General features: G+C 43.4%; 2 protein-coding genes across 13 annotated transcripts in view; both read right to left on the bottom strand.

Moving 5' to 3' along the window:
* Nucleotides 1-12,115, bottom strand: part of myo6a (myosin VIa) — a 95,272-nt gene extending 83,157 nt beyond the window's left edge. For all 6 annotated transcript variants that reach the window (XM_052523389.1, XM_052523390.1, XM_052523391.1 and 3 more), the window contains exon 1: nt 11,947-12,115. The gene's annotated coding sequence lies outside the window, so the exon portion shown is untranslated. The remainder of the gene's footprint in view (nt 1-11,946) is intronic.
* Nucleotides 12,116-16,787: 4,672 nt separating this feature from the next.
* Nucleotides 16,788-22,996, bottom strand: part of LOC118386701 (sentrin-specific protease 6-like) — a 71,777-nt gene continuing 65,568 nt past the window's right edge. For 6 of the 7 annotated variants that reach the window (XM_035774435.2, XM_035774438.2, XM_035774441.2 and 3 more), the window contains 14 exons: nt 22,579-22,716; nt 22,377-22,410; nt 21,881-22,084; nt 21,466-21,650; nt 21,136-21,299; nt 20,845-20,961; nt 20,547-20,669; nt 20,263-20,355; nt 19,427-19,797; nt 19,166-19,257; nt 18,988-19,076; nt 18,760-18,828; nt 18,457-18,607; nt 16,788-18,034 (listed from right to left, as the gene is read on the bottom strand). In XM_035774435.2, the coding sequence (XP_035630328.1) occupies nt 17,801-18,034; nt 18,457-18,607; nt 18,760-18,828; nt 18,988-19,076; nt 19,166-19,257; nt 19,427-19,797; nt 20,263-20,355; nt 20,547-20,669; nt 20,845-20,961; nt 21,136-21,299; nt 21,466-21,650; nt 21,881-22,084; nt 22,377-22,410; nt 22,579-22,716 (2,064 nt within the window). In that variant the 3' untranslated portion in view covers nt 16,788-17,800. The remainder of the gene's footprint in view (nt 18,035-18,456; nt 18,608-18,759; nt 18,829-18,987; nt 19,077-19,165; nt 19,258-19,426; nt 19,798-20,262; nt 20,356-20,546; nt 20,670-20,844; nt 20,962-21,135; nt 21,300-21,465; nt 21,651-21,880; nt 22,085-22,376; nt 22,411-22,578; nt 22,717-22,996) is intronic. The other variant, XM_035774436.2, reaches the window with a different exon arrangement.

Here is a 22,996-nt window from a genome sequence, read left to right as displayed (position 1 = left end):
GTGTTTATTTGTTTTGGGAGACATAGCCAAGCCTATTCACTCTAACCAAAATGGTATTTAAGAAAAGGGACAGTTCTGTGAAGACAGTTAACCAGTGGTATTCATTTGAACGTTCAGGCCAATTGCAGCTACTGGTTGAGGTTTCTTGTGTGTTTCTGAAGAGGAGCTGGAGATCAAGGCAGACTGTAGCCTTTCCATTCTGAAGAAAGACACTGCTACCGTAGCAGAGGAAATAGTTGAGAGGCAGTGTTTGAATGGGTTGTGAGTTATGCATGTCGGGCCAACTCTTCACTCGGCCACAGCGGGAACAAAAGAGGATTGTTGGAGTATTGTCTGTACTGTCCACTGCACACAGAGCTTACTGTCATGGTAAAGCAAAGTCACGTGGTGGAGAGAACAACATTTTTTTTTTTTTTTTTAATAAAAATGAGTCTGCATCCCAAATGTCACCCTGCGCATTACTTTTGACCAGAGACTAGGGGCCCTGGTCAAAAGCAGTGCACTATACAGAGAATAGGGTACCATTTGGGACACAGACAGCTTCTGAACACAAAACCCTGTGATGGGTTTAGAAACAATGGGCCTGGAGGCTGTGTTGAATGTGCCAAGAAGAGCTGAGCCTTCAAAGCCTTGTGAATCTGCCTGCATAGTCTCTTTCAATTTCTATGACACTCAGCCTTTCTTTCTATGGCTATGCTTAGCTCTATAAATATAGCACTTTACTGGTATGAACTATCGTTCCCTGTTTAATGTGTTTAACATGATTGGATATCAGATATATCAATTATTGCAGCCTGCAAAATGTAAGCTAATGGTGGTATGAGCTCAGAATGGGAGAGGCCTACTCCAGCAGATTAGTGTGGACTTTAATAACATGTCGTGCTTAATAACTCTGTTAGAACGTGCATCACGGAGTAAGAGTCAGGTGGAGGTGGTTTGTCGAGACATGACCTATGTCCCAGAGTGAGAGAGACTATAAAAGTATTGCTTCCCTGCCCTGAAGGGTGCGTCGGTTTGCCCTAGAACACTGTCTGTACTGTACATACCTGACAAAAACAGGTTGAAACTATAGGGCCTAATGATTTAAGTTAACACCTTACAGATGCATCTTATAACTATGTAGGGAATTCAATTTCTCACTGTCATGCTCACACAAAATAAATGTTTTTCGTCAGAAAGGGTTCCACCCAAAGAAATAGAATGAGTAGAACAGGTTCCAAACCTCTAACCTTGGCAATTGGTCTGGTAAACTCATTCTAAGAAATCCAAGGCTTTCATCCATGCCCTGTTAACTGGAGCTGACATAGGCTCAGCAGGAGAAGTTCCCCGATCCTGGTTCCAGCCAGTCTGGTCTAGGAAGGTAATGCCTACTAGGGTCACATTAGGAAGGTAATGGCTACTAGGGGGTCAAGCTCACCAGACATGAGTCTAGGGTTTAAAACAAGGGTTTTAAACTCAGGGGGTAGCCAACTGTAACTGAACTCTGCCTGTATTACTGCTCATGTTCTCAATTTGACAACATTTCTCCAGTTTGTGTGCCCAGTGAGCGATTGACCCAGTATAGGCAACTGTACAAAAGCTGAAGCACTACTCTCCTAAAGCCAAGCCTTGCCCAAACTAGGAGTGTAAAAGGATAAGATTATCAGCTTTTTGCTATTAAAGTGGACAGGATCCTCCCCTCCTGAGTCCCCCCCTCCCTCATTCCTAGAGACTCCATTTTGTGAACTTCCTCCCAGTCCAGTGAATTTGGTTTTGATGAGGTCAGCAGATGCAGTGAATGCAAAGCCTAACTTCAACCTACAACCCCTGTTACACAGCTTAAAGATTGACAAGAATCATCTTCCTCAAGTCTAACCCCATTAAAAAAAACGTTTCTCAGAGGGACTCTACAACTTAAGTTAAACATTGGACAAATTCTACTGGTCTAGTGGATCGAATCAATTCCTTCCTATTGGGCCTAATTCCTATTTCATACAGTTGTTTAGAGGTGTTGGGCATACGGTTCATTCAGAAAGAATTCAGACCCCTCGACTTTACAGTTACATTACAGCCTTATTCTAAAATGGATTAAAATAGATTAAAATAGTTCTACACACGATACCTCATTATGACAAAATGAAAACATGTTTTCAGACATGTTCATTTTTAAAATAAAATTATATTTACATAAGTATTCAGACCCTTTACTTAGTACTTTGTTGAAGTACCTTTGGCAGCGATTACAGCCTTGAGTCTACTTGGGTATGAAGTTACAAGTTTGGCACACCTGTATTTGGGGAGTTTCTCCCATTCTGCTCTACAGATCCTCTCAAGCTCTGTCGGGTTGGATGGGGAGCGTCGCTACACAGCTATTTTAAGGTCTCTCCAGAGATGTTCGATCGGGTTCAAGTCCGGGCTCTGGCTGGGCTACTCAAGGACATTCAGAGACTTATCACTTCTGGGTTGCCTTGGCTGTGTGTTTAGGGTCGTTGTCCTGCTGGAAGATAAACCTTCGCCCTAGTCTGAGGTCCTGAGCGCTCTGCAGCAGGTTACCAAGGAACTCTACTTTGCTCCATTCAGCTTTCCCTCGATCCGGACTAGTCTCCCAGTTCATGCTGCTGAAAAACAATCCCACAGCATGATGCTTCCACCACCATGCGTCACTGTAGGAAAGGTGACAGGTGTCCTCCAGACACGACACTTCAAGCTAAAGAGTTCAATCTTGGTTTCATCAGATCAGAGAATCTTGTATCTCATATGAGTCCTTTAGGTGCTTTTTGGCAAACTCCAAGCGGGCTGTCACGCGCCTTTTACTGAGGAGTGGTTTCCGTCTGGCCACTCTACCATAAAGGCCTGATTGGTGGAGTGCTGCAGAAATAGTTGTCCTTCTAGTTCTCCCATCTCCACAGAGGAACTCTGGAGCTCTGTCAGAGTGACCGTCAGGTTCTTGGTCAAACTCCCTGACCAAGGCCCTTCTGATTGCTCAGTTTGGCTGGGCAGCCAACTCGAGGAAGAGTCTTGTTGGTTCCAAACTTCTTCCATTTAAGAATGATGGAGGTCACTGTGTTCTTGGGGACATTCAATGCTGCAGAAATGTTTTGGCACCCTTCCCCAGATCTGTGCCTCGACACAATCCTGTCTATCTCGGAGCTCTACGGACAATTCCTTCAACCTCATGGCTTGGTTTTTGCTCTGACATGCACTGTCAACTGTGGTGTCTTATATAGACAGGTGTGTGCCTTTTCTAAATCATGTCCAATCAATTGAATTTACCACCATTGGACTCCAATCAAGTTGTAGAAACATCTAAATAATGATCAATGGAAACAGGATGCCCCTGCGCTCAATTGAGTCTCATAGCAAACGGTCTGAATACTTATGTAAATAATGTATTTGTTTATTTTTATAAAATTTGAAAAACACTAAAAACCTGCTTTGTCATTATGGGGTAAATTTGTGTTGACTGATGAGGGAAAAACTTGTATTTAATCCATTTTAAAACAAGGCTGTAACATGACATGTGGAAGAAGGGGTCCGAATGCTCTCTCCGAAAGCACTTTAAATAACAATTGTCCAAATTCAATCCAACTTTAATCCACAAAAAGATTAAACAAATGTTTTGCCCCTAATGAACTGAGCAGCATTTCTGCCTGAGCATAGATGAGAGGATTTAATCCTAATTGCACTGCACTAGATATAGGCTACATCCACTGGTATTATTGAAAAGTCAAAATGACTAAAAAAAAAGGGCCAAGGTGGCTTACAGATCACACATTATTACCTGAAATTAAAGTATCAGTAAAACATTTTAAATGAGCTTAACATGTTCAGTGTCAATTCACTTCTAATGTGCCCAGCCTTATTGGCACCACAGCTTCCAGGAGCTTTTAAACTCCTCTGGCAAGAAGCCCATCACTATTCAAGTTCATATTAAAAAAGTACACACTATTTTATTTCCAATCATGCTTCGAGTAGTGCGCCATAATCTTTGATTCCATCGTCACATACAACGATTCGTGCCAATCTTCCATTGACATACTGTATGCACAGGCTAATTTTGGTGCGAGTCACTCAAATAATGATTCCACTCACTGAAAACGAGACAGAACTGGGGCCCTGTCTGTGCAGTCGGTCTTTTGTCAACTAACCCCTAAGATAACTTCCTCTACCGCCAGTCCCTCGAGACATACAGACAAAATCTCTTCCCCACAATCTTGTCTTTTCAGGCGTACAGTAATCTCTTTGCTATGTGAACACCACTGATTATTCTACGTGCACGTCCCAAACGGCACCCTATTCCCTTTAAAGCGCACTACTTTTGACCAGGGCCCATAGGTCTCTGGCCATACGTAGTGCACTCGGGAATAGGGTGCCATTTGGGACTCAGAGACTCTACAGATGCCCACAATGAATAGAGTGGAAGCCTCAGTGGCGCCATGGTCGGAAGACACTCCAATAGCAACAGAGGCACACCGCCAACCAAAGAACCAGGAGAGGAGTCCCCACTTCCCCCAGAGGCAAATCAATCTTATCCAGCTTAAGAGAACATGGAAAACACATGGAGATACTGACTGGAGCCAAATTGGACTGGAAGGAAGACTGTGGTGGCCTCACACACACACTAGGCCCAGGAAACCCAGACCGACAACCCCACAATAGGGTCTGGAGGCCCCAAGCTGCTTATCCCACTGGGTTTCTTAAAAGCACTAGTTGAGTATCAGCAGAGGTACAGGACAGATAGCAACACAGTGAAGAGCTAAGTTTGGTAAAAAGCTACACATGATTAAAGGCGATAGAGACACGTGAATAATGGATGCTGTGGCGAAATGCTTATTTATTTATTTAACAGTGAACGCTGAATGCTCATCCCATGGGCGAGGCAAAACCTTTTCCACTACTCTTATCTATAGAACCAGAATATTTCTGTGTAGAAGAATAGCCTATTTCAAAAAAAAAAAAAACTAAGTTCCTCAATTAAAAGCACCGGCCTATTATTCCCTTTTATGTCACAGGGTTGGGATAAGGGAGCTGATGGAATAATATGGGTTCAGTTCACCTTGAATAAGCTTTACCCATACATAGCCTACAAGACATGCCACCAGTGGTCTCTTCACCGTCCCAAAGTCCAGAAGAGGCTAGGAAATGCACAGTACTATATAAAGCCATGACGACATGGAACTCATCCACCCTGGGTAACTCAAGCTAGCAGTAAAACCTGAAATAAAACAAATTAATTAAACACCTGATGGAACCACACGGATTGTGGAGACACACAACTGTAAATATTTTAGCAATATAATAGATTTGTAAAATTGGCGAATTTAAACATGTATAACAAAGTCTTGTATGATGTATTGTTTTATTATGATGTATTGTTTTATTATGATGTATTGTTTAATTCCTGTTAGGACCCCAGGAAGATCAGCTGCTGCCATGGTAGCGAATGGGGGATCCTAATAAGGGTTGTCACGATACCAGTATTGCGATACTACGACACCGGATTTTGCATGGCATAAAAGGAAAACGTAAAGCAGACTAAACTCTTTGGTCCATTAAAGTACTGTATGTAAAATAGTATACTAAAGCCTGGAAAAGAAACATGTGACTCAGGGTGACAACATAAGGCCGTTTGTTCCAACAGAACTTTTTTCCTCAAGAAATTCGGTCCGCTTTATGTTTGTTACCTTGCCACGATACCTCAGAGTATCGCGAAAACATGCAAAAATATAAAAACACATGTAAAAAGTGTTGGTCCCATGTTCCATTAGCTGAAATAAAAGCTAGAAATGTTCCATACGTACAAACAAATTCAAATTTTGTGCACTAATTTCTTTACATTCCTGTTAGTGAGCATTTCTCCTTTGCCAAGAATTCATCAACCTGACAGTTGTGGCATATCAAGAGGTGGATGACACAGGTGCAACTAAAACATGCAGTTGTCACACCTCAATGCCACAGGTGTTTCGAGCGGATGTCAGTGTGCCAATTGCACGCTCCTGCAGGAATATCCACCAGAGCTGTTGCCAGAGAATTGAATGTTCATATCTCTACCATATGCCACCTCCAGAGTCATTTTAGAGAATTTGGCAGTACGTCCAACCGGCCTCACAACTGCAGACCACGTGTAACTCATGCCAGCCCAGGATCCCCCACATCCAGCTTATTCACCTTCGGGATTGTCAGAGACAAGCCACCCAGACAGCTGATGAAACTGTGGGTTTGCACATCCTAAGATTTTCTGCACAAACTGTCAGAAACCATCTCAGGGAAGCACATCTGCATGCTCGTCATCTTCACCAGGATCTTGACCTGACTGCAGTGGGTAAATTCTCACCTTTGACTGCCACACTAGAGAAGTGTACTCATGGATGAATACCGGTTTCAACAGTACGAGGAAAATGGCAGACGACATGTATGACGTCATGTTGACGAGCAGTTTGCTGCACAATTTCTGAAAGCTGAAAATGTTCCAGTTCTTCCAGACATGTCACCATCCATTGAGCATGTTTGGGATGCTCTGGATGGACAACATTCCACAGGCCACTAACAACCTGATCAACTTCATGCCAAGGAGATGTGCTGCGCTGCATGAGGCCACACCCGATACTAACTGCTTTTCTGCTCCACACCTCTATTATTATTATTTTTTTTAAAGGCATCTTTGACCAAGATGAAGATCTGTATTCCAAATTCATAGATTAGGGCTTAATTAATTGACTTCATGAGGAAATCAGTCAATTGAACTGTTAACTTGGTAAAATATTTTTAAAACGTTGCCTTTTTGTTCAGAATAAATGCCTAATAAGCCTTCAGGGATGGCAATGGAAGGGATCAATAATGCAGTCATATATTACAAATGGAAACTCCTCATGCTTGAGTCAACAGCAACTTTTTAGTCTAAACTCATAGCTTAGAGCACTAGCTGGCTGCAGACAGTGAAAAGAGATGGATTTAATAGGCCTCTGTCTAGCCTGTGTGTTGTGGCTGTGTGTTACTAGGTCTATTCAGCCTTGGGCACTGGTAGAAAAACTATCGAGCTGATACTCAAATATTGCAGAGATTACACACTTCCTAACAGCAACAACACTAAAACATATGGGTACTGTGCAATTTCCATGGTAACAGAACCACAAGGAGACAGATTTTTACCACCTTACACAAAACATCCACAGAAAATTGCCAAAGAACAGTGCATATGGACGTGAACATCTCCCTCAGTTTATTTTTTTGACACCAAGTTCCCCAAAAAGTCAAAATGTCAACACTGATTTAAGATTTTAAGATGACAGCAGAAAGAATGGGGTGTCAGATATGACCCCTTGAGTTTGAAAAAAAAAAAGAGTATATTTTGGTACAGTAAATTAAGCGGATTAACACCTGATAAGTGAATGACATCGCGAGTCCCTGATGTGTACTATACAGAAATGCATACTTATAGATATGGGATGTGTTCATTGTGATGCATCCTGAATAAGTACACACAAAAAAAAGGTAGAAACAGGCCATAATCCTCCTTTTGCATGTTTGGGTATTATTTGACACATTGGCTATTATTCTAATTCTAAAACGAAACAAAAACGTTGATATTAGTTGGCAAGGGTCTTAATTAACATCAACATTATTGGGTTGAGGCATTTAATATAAAACAGCTACCAGAAAGTCTTAAAAGTGAAGACCCCTATTCCATCTGTTAAACCAGAAATAAAAATGGCTTTGCTTATTCAAAATCTTTAGGTTGGAAAAAAAGTATATATATATATATATGCCTTCATTTCTCAAATATAGACCCTTTGCTTTCATTTGACACAATCGTATGCGCCCTTACGAACTTCACGTTGGTGCTCATGGGTCCTTTTACATGGAAATGGCCTACGTTAACTGTAGCGTGCACTGTAGTCTAAACCATGTAGGCAATTGTCCTTACAGCAATAGTACAGACTATCTGGTACAGAGACACACAGATCGAGGCTAACGCCATTTCTGAGGGCAGCCTTGGCTTGAGGTTCCAAAGGTCAAAAACTTGTGATCTCTGGCATCCGGGACAAGGTATAATGCAATGTATGTGACACACCCTGCCTTAGTTATGTCTGGGTTCATTTGCATGCATGTTGCCAGCTAAATCACGTAAGGCATTAAGTTTGGCAATAAGGCCAAGTTCACAGCTGAGCTATGGAGGGATAAAACAAATGAACGGAAGAATCGAGCCCACACCCAAAACGCAACAGTCTGAGGTGGTACGTGTCATGACAAATGTACCATGGTCAGTACAGAGGCTCAGCCATTTGGTTTCGGAAGTGAAGAAGGAAAGAAATCATATAGATAAGTGACAGATGGGGGGGGGTGAATACAATTCCACACTTATTCACAATGCGAATATGGTCGTATTGCCTATGACCTCTAGGGGGCAATAAAGTTCTATCTACCGCAGTCCGTCTGAATCTCAAACTGAACAATTCGCCCATAAGCCCTTTATCGAGTGGGCACTTGCTGTTTTGTTCGATAGTGATCACTAGTCCGCAAGTGTTTAAGCCAAAATGATCATGGAGACGATGCACACTTGATGTCCCAACTGCCACTTATCAATATTTCAAAACCCATTCGCTAGCATTGCTTCCCGCAACCCGTTGTGCATGCCTCACTCGCTATGAAACACAGATACTGGGGCAGAGACCAACTTGCCCTGAGAAAGTTGTAAAGTATAAATCAGTCACCAGTGATTTCATCAGCTGATTTAGTTTGCTGTAGCCTGTCCGCTGCTAGGTAGATTCCCTAACAAACACAGATGGAATTTTAGCTAGCTACCCAAGGATGTTGGGCACTGCACTGATAAACAGCATGTAACCGGTCACTTATTTACAAATGTTTGACAGCTTGCTGATGAAGTTGTCGACATGTTTCCACAGCAACAATCGATATGTTGTAACATTGGGCCCACGAAAAAGCACAGGCAGCAGTATTGACTCAGGGCAGAGCAGGCTATTTCGCTACTGTTGCTTGCCTTTCTCTGCCATATTTCCAACGATTACATGCAGAGTGCTTTATATCCATGGCAAATCATTTGAAAGATGTCTCCTACTAACGTTACAGCATTGATGTGTTAAGTATTCGCCTGTTAGTGGAAGTTGTGTGATAACTGCGCTGGGATTTTTATTGTGTGGAAGAAAAAGTTTTGGTTAGGGATTTTTTTAAATGTATTAACGTTAACATCCCAATTGGATTTAAAGATGAATGTTTACACCCCTAAACATCTTCACACCAGAACATAAAAAAATTGTGCTAATAGCACAATGAAAAAAAAACTAAATACTTTCCTTTTACAGCTCCAACCTCCATTGCCCCTCAATCTAAGTATCTTGTCCTGTACAACAAAGCTAGTTTGGTGGACTTGTGATGAATGTGTGCGCGCACGTACAACAGACACAGCACCTGGAGAAGAGGCTCGATAGCCTACACCGCAAACTGTGTAAGGTGACACTCCTCATCACACTAAACTGAGACATGACTAATTCAGCTCACATTACACTAATTACAAAGGTGATGGGGTCTGGAACCTTACATAGGAGCATTATACCATCCAGAAACACAATCCATTTGTGCAGTCCCGTCCCCATTCTGTCATCACAGGCACCCACCGCACTACTGTGGTGGTTAGCCTTAAATCTGCTTCGGTTATGGGTGGAGTCAATGTCTGCGTCCCAAATAGCAACCGACCCCCAATATAGAGCACGCCTTTAGACCAGGATCCCAGTCAAATGTAGGGCACTATCAAGGATGCAGCCAACGCCTGATGAAAGGGTCACAGTAACCCTGGCTAGGCCAATGTGTGGGATGTTGTTTTAGGAAAATATCTCCAAGTTTCACAATCAACACGCAGACGACAGTAATCAAATAAGTAACCAGCGAGATTGCATTTTACAGCCTCAAAAACCTTGTTTTATAGTGTACGCGCAGCGCCAGTAAATCCAAAGGCCTTCATGCAGGGTATGGCGCCATACCATATCCCAAGGCCAAAATCTAAAAGTAGGCTACAAAAGTAGACTAAAATCATTCCAATCCCAATTCAAATGAAAGAGCTGTTAAGCATCTAGCCGGGCTGGCTTTAGGACCACGCGGAGCATTGCCTGGAGAGAAGTTGCCAGCCTGCCACGCCTTTCATTTAAAAAATAAATTAAAAAGCAGAGATGGGGCCAGATGGCTGACCAGCAAATGTAACTGTTTAGGCAGTGCGCCAATTGCTTGAAATGTAACACGGCATTTGAACTTGGCCTTTATAAGCCTCAACCAGATGTTTTAAGCACCGGTTACTTTCAATGATAATGTCAGCATTGGAGGCGTGTCCAATAGGCTAGTGGCTTCCCCTAAAGTTAATTGAATGAAATGTGCCAAGATTTCCTAGGATGTCTATACACAAATAAATAGAATCATTTAAAAATACACCGGAGAGCATGATTTGGCCACAGAGGATCATTAGTCTTTTAAAAGTGACCTGTGGATTGTTTTAAGCGCTCAATTTGGGCAGCGCTCGCCGCAAATAGTCTATCAAATAGCTAATTGTTGAGTTGCAGAGGTCAATGAAAAGCAGGTAAATAGACCTTGCTCAATTGTAGGAAAAAACGGTTTGCTGTAAAGACAATACTAATCTGTCTCTAGTCATCTTACTTCTCAGCTCCCAATTGAGCGCACAGCCTATCTTACTGGCCCCCGTGGAAAGCAGCAGCCATATCCCAGGGAGTGCATGCATATTCACTGTCTTCATCATTGGATCAGGGCCACTGGAAAGTTTCTAAGCTGAACTGACACCACTGCCTTCTTATGAGTCAGGTTAGCCCTTCCTCCTCTGGGTCTCACCATTATGGTCTTCAGAATGTAAACAAAACAGGTTAGTTCAGGAGCTGGGTGTTGAAGTGAGCATTTCATGAAAAGCACTTTGAAGATTTAATTCCCGCAACATTTACTAGCAGGATGTCACAGGTACTACACCTCTGGTAAAAAAAACAGCAGTATCACTGTGACATGACTCATACCAATTCACTCTCGTAAAACCAGGTAGAGAAATGACCAAAGATCATAGTCCCTCGAAAAACGATGACAAATAATGTTCTGTGGAAAACGTCCCTCCACAAACAGTGGGACCAATGGAAAATTGTCAACTTGAAACCTCTAGTTCTTTCCATCATCAGTGGTCTGTCTGGTCTAGTTGTCAGACCCGAGAACAGCGTTGATTACATTGCACACACTGAACTCTTATGTAATCATTAACAGAAAGGGTAGAATTCTCAGGACATGTGAAAAGAGCGTTGGCATTCGTTATTGCGATCATAACGAGAGCACGCACACCTGTGTGTCCATATATGACATCTGTTTCTATTTTCAACACTGTACTGTAAAATATATGCGGGCCTAAGCCCATACTTCATTAACACTGTGGACAATGAATACACAAACCGGTACACCACGGCCAGGGGACAAGTAAGGGTTCCATTAATCCTCATGGAGTCGCGTTGGTGATGCGCGATTGACAGGATTTCTATTGGAATAGAACGATTCCTTGGAACGGTTATAAAACAACCGTCTGGCATGCTCTACAGCTGGGAATCGACTGAACTGAAGAGTGGTGTAACGAACCAGTGATTGCCACATTGTTCTGTCCTGGAGTGTTTGTCAAATGTCGAATTTTCCAGACATATGTTCATATCATTCGAAACCTGTAGTTTTTTTTCTGAAAGGGAACATTGCTTTCAGCGACAATGGCAACACAATTCCACATTCCAAGATGCAGCGTTTACAGTTTTCGAAAGAAATGATACATTTGATGTCAATCGCTTTCTGTGTTGACAGCCTCCATTGGCATCAATGTAGCCTGCTAACGTTAGCCAGCTACGGAAAACTACCACCATTTCCAAAGCTTTCAACAATTACATTGGATTCAGTTTGTGGAGGAAAAAGACAGTCGCGGACGTTACCTACCTCGTATGCGTTTCAACCTGTGCAGTCGGACACTAATTGTCTATAAAACATGTAAAGTTTCCACGATAGACTGCCGGGTGCAGATCCAACCTCCGAGCTCTCCCAGAGCTCCCCTTCCTGCAGCAGCACCTCCGACTCCCTCAGAAGTCCTGGTGTGTATTCATTACGATAACAATTTACCGCTTAAGAACCAACCGGAAGCAAAGAGAGCAAAACGAGAGTTTCTATTGGACAAATTCAAGTAGGTTCCGCCCGTTTCGTTTCGTTCGCTTCCGTTTAAAAAAAACGTTTTGCAACAGAATAGGCGGAATGAATACACCCCAAGGAATTGCTTCTGACGTCATGAGCATCACACGCAGTAGCATCCATTGACCATTGGGAGCGCTTAACACTGAGTGTCAGTTGAACACATTTAAAATTCTTCACCGAGTATACCAACATTAGTATCACCTTCCAAATATTGAGTTGCACCCCGACCTTTTGACCTTAGACCAGCCTCAATTCGCCAGTGCATGGATTCTACAAGGTGTTGAAAGCGTTCCACAGTGATGCTGGCCCATGTTAACTCCAATGCTTCCCACAGTTGTGTCAAGTTGGCTGGATGTCCTTTGGGTGGTGAACCATTCTTGATAGACACGGGGAGGGGGGGACTGCATCTTTGCAGTTCTTGACACAAGAACTACAAGTGTGCCTGGCACCTACTACCATACCCCATTCAAAGGCACTTACATCATTGGTCTTTCCCAATCACCCTCTGAATGGCACACATACACAATCCATGTCTAAAGGCTTAAAAATCTCCTCCCCTTCATCTATACTAATTGAAACAGATTTAACAAGTGACATCAATAAGGGATCACAACTTTTACCTGGTCAGTCTGTCAAAAGAGCAGGTGTTCTTAATGTTTTCTATATCCAGAGTATGTATCCCTTATCTTTTTTAAAACTGTCTATGCATCTACTGTTATGTGGCTCAATAGCCATAATTATTTCCAAGCAATTATGCTGGGTTGCTAAGAAAAGGGAAGACAGACAGCATTGCAGACCAAGTTTCCACACAACACCACGACTTGGGCATCATACATTTTTGAGTGACCTAGTAACATTAAACTGGTGAAGTTTTCCCCCCTAAAGAAGTCATCCAATACCAGATTGAAAGCTGATCGCTACATATCATTAGAGAATCACCTGAGAGGAGGCCAGGGCTACATCTGCTTCATGTTTCTCTACACACAGACAATGGGACAAAATGGTGCCTCAAGTGTACTCATATCACCTCACCGGTGGGTCCCAATAATGTCTCATGTCTCCTGAATTGTTTACTACTTCCCATAATTCTAAAATCATTGGATTGGTGGAGGCATTGGCTAGTGGTAGGATCCACCATGTTTCTTATTCCACTAATTTACTTTAAAAGGACAGGGAAGTGAACAAGTGCACACAATGGGAGGAAGGAGAGCCTACCAGATGAGCTAAATGACTTCTTTCCCCCCTTCGAGGCAAGTAACACTGAAACATGCATGAGAGCACCAGCTGTTCTGGATGACTGTGTGATCATGCACTCCGCAGCCAATGTGAGCGAGACCTTTAAACGGGTCAACATTCACAATGCCGCAGGGCCAGACAGATTACTAGGACGTGTACTCCGAGCATGCGCTGACCAACTGGCAAGTGTCTTCACTGACATTTTCGACCTCTCCCTGTCTGTCTGAAATGCCAACATGTTTCCATGGGCAACCTGCCCAAATGACTACTGACCTGTAAGCACTCACATCTGTAGCCATGAAGTGCTTTGAAAGGCTGGTCATGGCTCACATAAACACCATTATCCCAGAAACGCTAGACCCACTCCAATTTGCATACCACCCCAACGGATTCACAGATTATGCAATCTCTATTGCACTCCACACTGCGCTTTCACACCTGGACAAAAGGAACACTTATGTGAGAATGCTATTCATTGACTACAGCACAGTGTTCAACACCATCGTACCCTCAAAGCTCATCACAAAGCTAAGGACCCTGGGACAAAACACGTCCCCCTGCAACTGGATCCTGGACTTCCTGACGGACCGCCCCCAGGTGGTGAGGGTAGGTAACAACACGTGGGCCCCTCAGGGATGCGTGCTCAGTCCCTTCCTGTACTCCCTGTTCACTCATGACTGCACTGCCAGGCACGACTCCAACACCATCAATAAGTTTGCCGATGACACAACAGTGGAAGATCACCAACAACGACGAGACAGCATATAGGGAGGAGGTCCGAAATCTGGCCGTGTGGTGCCAGGACAACAACCTCTCCCTCAACATGATCAAGGATAAGGAGATGATTGTGGACAACAGGAAAAGGAGGACTGAGCACACCCCCATTCGCATCGACAGGGCTATAGTGGATCAGGTTGAGCGCTTCAAGTTCCTTGGTGTACACATCACCAACAAACTAACATGGTCCAAGCACACCAAGACAGTTGTGAAGAGGGCAAAACAAAACCTTTTCTCCTCAGGAGACTGAAAATATTTGGTATGGGTCCTCAGATCTTCAAAAGGTTCTACAGCTGCACCATCGAGAGCGTCACTGCCTGGTATGGCAACTGCTCGGCCTCCGACCGCAAGCCACTAAAGGGTAGTGCGTATGGCCCAGTAAATCACTGGGGCCAAGCTTCCTGCCATCCAGGACCTCTATACCAGGCCGTGTCAGAGGAAGGCCCCAAAAAATGATCAAAGACTCCAGCCACCCTAATCATAGACTGTTCTCTCTGCTCCCGCATGGCAAGCGGTACCAGAGCGCCAAGTCTAGGTCCAAGAGGCTTCTAAACAGCTTCTATCCCCAAGCCATAAGAATCCTGAACATCTAATCAAATGGCTACCCAGACTACTTGCATTGCCCCACCCCCCTTTACACTGCTGCTACTCTGTTATTATCCATGCATAGTCATTTTAATAACTCAACCTACCTCAATTACCTCGACTAACCCGTACCCCCTGGATATAGCCTCGCTATTGTTATTTTATTGCTGCTCTTGAATTATTTGTTACTTTATTTCTTTTTTTTGGTAGGTATTTTTCTTAAAACTGCATTGTTGGTTCAGGGCTTGTAAAGTAAGCATTTCACTGTAAGGTCTACCTACACCTGTTGTATTCGGCACGTGACAAATAAAACTTGATTTGATATATTTGGGACATAAGATGTAGAGGGGAAAGCACACATATATTACGCTCCACACCTGGTGAGGTGAGCTAGTTCATTGGCCACCTTGCATGATGTACATAAGAAATGCAAATCCAGGTTGTGCTGGAGGAAATGAGTTTTTGTTTGTCTATTCACCATCCCACTAGGGCAAGCCCGCATGAAAAACAAGGCTAGCTGTGCAAACGGCATTATGGCCTATACACCATGGAAACTATGGTGACTGGCAGAATAGGTCTGGATGCACTTGACATTTCAGAGGGACAATAGATACTGTTCGTTCCATTGCAAAGGACAGTGCGAGGATGCATTGATCCTACTTCAGCTTCTAAAATATTTACACAACATTGTCTGTGACCATAACCGCAGTAAAGACTTAAAAGCCAGGTAAGGCAGCTCCAGGTTATTCACTCCTTGTCTGCATCCCAAATACAGTGCACTACTTTTGACGAGAGTACAATGGGCCTTGGTCAAATGTAGTCCATTATATAGGTGCCCTGGTCAAAAGTGGTGCACTATAAAGGGAATAGGGTGCCATTTGGAAGGCAACATTGGTTTCTAAGAACCTGTTGGGAGCGAAGGTCGGAGAGGAAAGCCATGCTATTTTAACATACTTGTTCTTCACATACAGTATATCTAAGATCATTGTGATAACTGAAAAAAAGTAGATAAAAAAATAATTGTAAAGATAATAAATTAAGCCTATGAATATGCCGTTAACTGCCAAAACTTGAGTAAACAAGGGATACAAAGTATATTGAAAGCAGGTGCTTCCACATAGGTGTGGTTCCCGAGTTCATTGTGCAATTAAAACATCCCATCATGCTTAGGGTCAAGTATAAAAATGCCAAGTTGCCCATTATTTTAGCTAGCATGGCTAGAAGATATCTCATTGACTTTGTCTCAGTCATAAGGGCCCAGTTTAAAGTTATTTATCTGGATTTCGCCTATTGGATGGGATAAAATACATAGAAATAGAATAGAACGGACAAATCATTGACTTGAATGGGGACTCTTGTTCTATTCATTCCATTTAATACTATCCGATAGGTGAAATCCAGATAGATATATTTTAAAAACTGGGATCAGATCTCAACCAAATTATGGGAGATTCTGGAGCGGACCCTGAGACAGTGGTTTCCACCACCATCAACGAAACACCAAATGATGGAATTCCGCGTGGAAGAATGCTGGTGCATCCCTCAGTTTCACACTTGTAGAATCTATGCCAAGGCGCATTAAAGCCATTCTGGGTGCACTGGCGGCTCATGGTGACCCAACGCCCTATTTAGATACTATGTTGGTGTTTCCTTTATTTTGGCAGTTATCTGTAAATGAAACTTTTTGAGCTAGGCTAATAAAAAATAAAATATTTTGAGCAAAGGAAGATCAACTAACTGTATATCGCTGTATTAATGACAAGACCCAGTCATCCCTAGATAATGATGGATAATAGCAGTAATTTGTTCAAACAATAGAGGACAGGCAGATCTAGATGACCATCTTTTCATCCTATCAACCCCGGGCGACCAGATGATGAAACCAGGCACAAATGCACTTCTACAACAGCGATATTGAATATGGGATGACATCTAATGGAATTTCATTAATTCTATTATAGTAACAGTGTCCCAAATACTTCACTAAAGAAAGGTGCACTCAACTCGTGTTTTATGCAGAGGAAAACCAACAACAACTGAAGGAAGAGGGCTGACAAACAGTATGTTATAAAAACTAAGGCAAATTATGTGCTCTTGCATCTCTGTGTTTAATGCTCAAGATCCATCCACTCACATAAAGATACTTAAAAAGGTTCAATGCAGCCATTTTTATCTCAATATCAAATCATATCTGGGAAACAAGTAAGTACCTTACTGTGATTGTTTTCAATTTAAAAAATGGTCAAAAAGCAAAATAGCTTTTTAGCAAAGACCAATTTCTCAGGCAAGAATTTAGCTAGGACTTTCTGGGAGGGGTCCGAGTGGGGAGGGGAAAATGGTAAACTAGCTGTGATGTCTTCATCCCATCAAACAGCTATTACAATAAAATGGCATTATACAGTATTATCATATAGTATTAGTCCAACCTAGTGTGGAGAAATATATGAAACACAGGAAAATCATGTTTTTGACTGCACTGGGCCTTTAACAAGCACTGGCTAAGCAATTCATGAGAGGTACTGGGATTTTGAAAATGATACTTTCTTCCAGACCGGTATGGCTATAAATGACAAATAACAGCAAGTTCTCTACACAACTCAGTCAGATGCATAAAAAATATGATACAAGAGCGGAACAGTATATTCTGCACCCGAAAAAAAGAACATCTATGAAGAAAACAGATATGGATGATGATCATCCATGTATAGCACGGCATCAAAAACAGTAAATCTCAAAGGCAGCAAAAACATCCAGCATATGTACACGTTTTATTCAATACAAATGTAAAATGTTTTGTGTTGTTGTAAATGGAAGGAATAGGACAGTTAGGAAATAATGGGGGGGGGGGGGTAATCCAGCAGCATGTAATCAGGCCCTGGCAGCAGGAAGGCAGACGGACCGACCTCCAGGCTTGGCTAGGCAGCGGGAGCCCCACCCGATAGATAGGACCGTCATGTCAAAGGAAAAGAGAGTAGGTAGGTAGCCGTGTCAGACCAGACAATGCACCTCAGGGGCTGACGGGAAAGTTCTGAATCTGTATCTCTACACCTTCCTCTGTATCCTCTCCTCCCACCTCCTGTTCTCCAGGAGAGCCTTTGGCTGAGCCCTGGCCCGCCTCCTTCTTCTGTTGGGATTGGATCTTTCGAATGAGCTCCTTGATCTCCTCGCGTTTAGTCTTCATCCGTTGCTGCAGGAACCATTCCGCCAGGTTCACAGGGAGATGAAAGCTGGCAAGTGGACTCTGAATGGAGGGCAGAAAAATGTAATTATTATGGATTCACTCCTAAGCAATGTCCTATCTATTTTTGGAGTGTTGTAAGGTAGAAAATGAGCTTCAAAATCAAGAGTCGATAAAGGCCTGGTTTGGTGCGATTGCTTTCAAACAGTAGCTGGTATCCGTATTTGGGATTCACTTCTGGCTAGCAGAGTCAGCTATCAGTAGTTGTTACAGTAAATCAATTCGGTAAACATTGGCAATCTAAAAATACAACCAATAGAAAATGAAAACGGACCACATCTCATTATATGGCCCCAGGTGTCTGTTATTTTATACACGGCACTGGTTGTATTTCTCGCCGTGTGCATCCTAAAAACCGCACCCTATTCCCTATATAGTGCACTACTTTTGAACAGAGCCGCTTTGCCTTCAGCCTATGCTCTCACCTCAAAGAAGCTCTCCACATACTGCAGGATGTAGACTCCACAGTCGCTGAAGTTATCTTGCTGAGGCACACGCGGGTTGGAGCCCTTCATCTGATCCTTCCCAAAACTCCTCTGACTTCCTTTCCTCACCTCCCACTCCACCTCCAGGTACCTGCAGTTACACACGCAAATCACACAAACAGAAACACTAAATATAAATGGCTTGGGAAGGTTTGCTTTGGTGCGCCAATGCGTGTAATACTTAGATGATGTACAAATTAGGCAAACTACAATATACAGAACAGTATGAAAGAATTGACTTACTCTCGTAATGTTTTAACGACTGAAGATCTGGCAGGGCCACGTAACGAGTCCATGATGAGAATGCAGGGCCTGAGAAAACAAACAAAAATCACTCAGCAAATGCTTAAACATAGTGATTCTGAGGTAAATATGAATGGACAATCACCTCAAAATCACACTAGCCACAAAGGTGTCAGGAGAGCAATATCGCCATCTACTGGCACAAGTAGAAAATCCTCTCCTACTCACTGTTTACAGATGGTGGGTTTGGAGGTACACTCCGAGCTCTCAGGGGTAACCGGGTCCTCAGCAAGTGCACCATCCTCACTGCACTCATCCTAGACAAAAGGAAAAACAACGTCACACATAACATCCATTTAACTTCCTTGGAAATGTCACCAAACAGAGAAGCAAATTCCACCGTTACCTGGCAGGAGCTTTGGTCATCTGAAAAGGTATGGGTGTCATCACCATTGCCACCTCCTGATCCATAACACACACTGATTCTGTGCAGACCATCTGCAAAACATAATTAAAAAAGGCCAATGAATCACAGATTCATTTCCCATCAGTTTCCAAGAAATCGCAATCAATGTTGATTTGCCATATGCGCAGGACACAACGTAGTGTATTGTACACAGTGCAATGAAATGTTACTTGCAAGTAGTGACGTCTGCCTATGGCTTACCTGTGTACTGTGGCTGGGCGCTGACCTGTCCATTCACCCTGGCTCCAGAGGTCTTAGGAGGCTCTTGGCCCCCATTGGGACAGATGGACGCACCCTTTGGCTGCTCGCTGTGAGAGTGTCCCCCTGAGGAGGCCTCGGTGGCACTGAGGGACAGCTTCTCTGAGGGGGCCACGGGTTCCTCTCTGTCTGGGGACAGAGGCTCAAAGTGGTCTGGCTCTGGAGACAGGGGCCGGCAGTGGTCAGGGGGGCTGCCCTGAGGGGCAACCTGTGTTGGCCCTGGTGCTGACTCTGGGGCCTGGTATAGGGGGTTGGCCACAAACTGAGGGCCCTGAAGGCCTGGGAAGCAGATCACTGCCAAGTACCAGTGGGCTCTGAAACACATACAGCAATGGGTTTGGTTAATAGAGACAGTTCGGTCTACCATCTTTGTCTATTATTTTGCATCAGTCTGTTCACCTTCATCATTACACTTGAGACAAGAAAACTGTTGAAATTCACATCTCAAATGGCAGGTAGCCTAGAGGTTAGAGTGTTGGGACAGTAACCGAAAGGTTGCTTGTTCGAATCCCGGCAAGGTGGAAAAATCTGCCGTTCTGCCCGTGAGCAAGGCAGTTAACCCCCACAACAACTGCTCCCTGGGCACTGATGACATAGGCGTTGATTAAGGCAGCCCCCCGCACCGCTCTGATCCATTTGGGTTGAATGCATTCAGTTGTGCAACTGACTAGATATCCCCTTTCCCTTCCTTATATAGTCGGGCTCCGCTCAAATATAGTGCACTACATAGGGAATAGGATGTAATTTGGCCGCAGGCAGGGGTATTGAGCAGCACTCACGACTCGTTAATGGGAACAAAGATGAAGTCCTTCTGGAACAGGTCTACATGTCGGGTCCACGTCTTCACCCGATTGTGCTTCCTCTTCTGGATCCTGGCAAACAAGAGACATGGTTTACTAAACTCTGTCTGAAATGTGTTCCCCTTGCCTGGTCCCGCATCAGTTTGTGCCGTCTTGACAACTAAAACAATGTTTGCCGTGATAATGACCAAATTAGTTGACAAAACAGCACATATAGATCTGGGGGCTGTTGGGCCACTCTGGGCAGAGGAGAGGAGACTCACGTTAGGTTGGTGGTGTCTGGGATGTTTCTCCTCTCTCTTTGGTTGAGCCTCTTGTAAAAGAAGGAGCTGAACACGTGACTCCTTTGTGAGTCTTCTTTTTTCAACTTCTCCAAAACTAAATATCTAAAGGGAAGATGCACACATAGAAAAAGAGTTAACCACTCCCCTTGTAAGGTTGGCAAAATTCCCAGTATACCACAAACGCAGGCAAATTGTGTTCCTATAGAAAATCAAACCTAGAATGTGACTTCAAAAAACAACAATGGGAAATATACAACGGAACGCGAAAGCCACTAACTTTAAATAAAAGTCTATGATGACGTCGTTTAGGAACTCTCCATCGTTAAGGCAGTGGAGGTCTTCGTTAGTCACCGACATGCCCCCCTTGGCTGGAGGAGGTGGGTACACCATCAACCTACAACACAACCATCCAATTACCATTAGGAACAAACACTTTAGAATGATACTTAGGAGGACAGGGCACACCGAAGTGAAATGGTTTGAAACAGAAGATTAGTGCTAGGCCCTTCACATTTCAGCCCATTTTCTTGAACATGACCCAGGTGTAGGAGATAGATAACCCTCGTACTTTACGATTGGTCCAGTGAAGGTGGGTTGGAGCTCAGCCATGTCATCGTCTTCCTCATCGAAGAAGGTGCTGGTCTGCTGCCGTGTGGCCATGCGTGTCCGCACTGTTGGTGGCGGTGTGTTGTTGGCTTTACCGCCATTGTTGTTGTTGTTATTATTCTTTACCTACAAGAAAGTGATGCAACCAAAATATCATGGTCAAGGGATTGTTTAAAAAGAGACTGTTTGTTGAAAACCTGAAGCCAAGGAAAGGCAACACCGGCAACACATATTTTGTTAGCTAGTCTCAAAAGGCTCCAAGATGCTCATCTTCCGTTTAGACAAAGCCCACCTTCTCTTTTGTCGCTTTGTTGTAGTTGACCAATCTGATGTTAGCTTCATCAAACGGCAGTTTAGTGGGGAACTCGTTGAGTTTGTTGACTCGGCCGATCTCCTGTAGAATCTCCTCTAGAATCATCTGCTCGTGCAACGACAGCCCGTTCTCAAAGATCAGCACGATGTACTTCTCGTCAGAGTCTGGGGTGAGTAGGGAGAGCAATAAGACTTATTGACATTTTGTAGACCGTGAGGTCATAGACTTGATTTAGCAAAGGAAAAAAAAAATACGCCATAGAAAAGTATTCTCCAAAACAGGGGGACAACGTTGACAAGTTTAGTAAACAAAAAACCTATTCATCCATCTATTTTACAGACTACTGATGTTACAACTGGCAAGGATGCTTCACTTGTGGATTGGCAGTCCTCACCGTTGCTGGCACAGTCGTACCACAGGCCTCCCTTGTCGCGGGTCATCTTGAGCTGGGTGCGAAGCCGCAGACATTCCTCTTGGGTGGTCTGGAAGAAGAGCACGGGTAGCTTCCTCACGCTGCACCACTCACAGCTGATAAGCCCAGACGCTTGCAGACGCACCTTCTCCAGAGAATCCACTTCAGGGCCTGGGATACAAAGCACTAAAACATCACATGCCGTTAGGTTTGCAGAATTTCAGTAACGTTTCCACAATTCACAGGTTGTCCAGAAATCCTGGTTGGAAGATTCCCTGAAATAGGTGGGAATAAGCAGGAAATTCAGAATCCTCCAACTACAATTTCTAGAAAACATGGGAATTTTGGGAAATGCATTGGAATTATGCCACCCTTCAAACTGTACAAGAGTGTAAGTATAATGCATCTACAACATTTTGTCATTGGAGAGCAAAGGGAAAAAAATGCGTAAGACATTTTATGTTCTTATGTCTCTCACCTTCAGTTTCAAGTTGAATGTAATCGCCCGTAAACTGAAAGACAGAGATAGTTGAATGACACATTATGTCAGTAAGACAATTAGTATAAATAATTTCAGCCTTGATCATATTGCTATGGGCTATTGTTTTGGCAAGATTTTTGATAAGCACGACTGAGTGTCTGTACAGAGAGAGAACAGAGTACAGGAGCGGAGTACTTACAATGACAGGTTTGGTCACCATCCTGCGAAGAGTTCCTACTCTCACGCTCCTACAGTCCAGGATGATGCTGTCCAGCTTGTAGGGGGAGGTCTTCTGTTTTTTCCTGGGTGTAGAGTCCTCAGGTATTTGGTTTCCAAACTGAAAAACACACGGTCAGCCTTGAAATCTGCCACTTCATATCATTCATTCCTCTTAGCGACCAATCATGTACAGTACTCGTCTTGCCAACAATATCAGATTCTTCCTCAACTGGTCATTTAGATTCAGCTGCCTCATTAGTTTGAAAGCTAAATGTCACGAGCGGTATGTTTCTAAAAGGAAAACAATCCTAAACACACAAAAAGTAAATTAGGAGACTTAATCGTTAGTTGTTTTTGGCCATTGGGAGTGGGACTATCTTAGTGAACAAAGAAACACC

The sequence above is a fragment of the Oncorhynchus keta genome, chromosome 8 (assembly GCF_023373465.1).
Source record: "Oncorhynchus keta strain PuntledgeMale-10-30-2019 chromosome 8, Oket_V2, whole genome shotgun sequence".
NCBI classification, from domain to species: Eukaryota; Metazoa; Chordata; class Actinopteri; order Salmoniformes; family Salmonidae; genus Oncorhynchus; species Oncorhynchus keta.
This window is presented reverse-complemented; position numbering and strand designations above follow the sequence as displayed.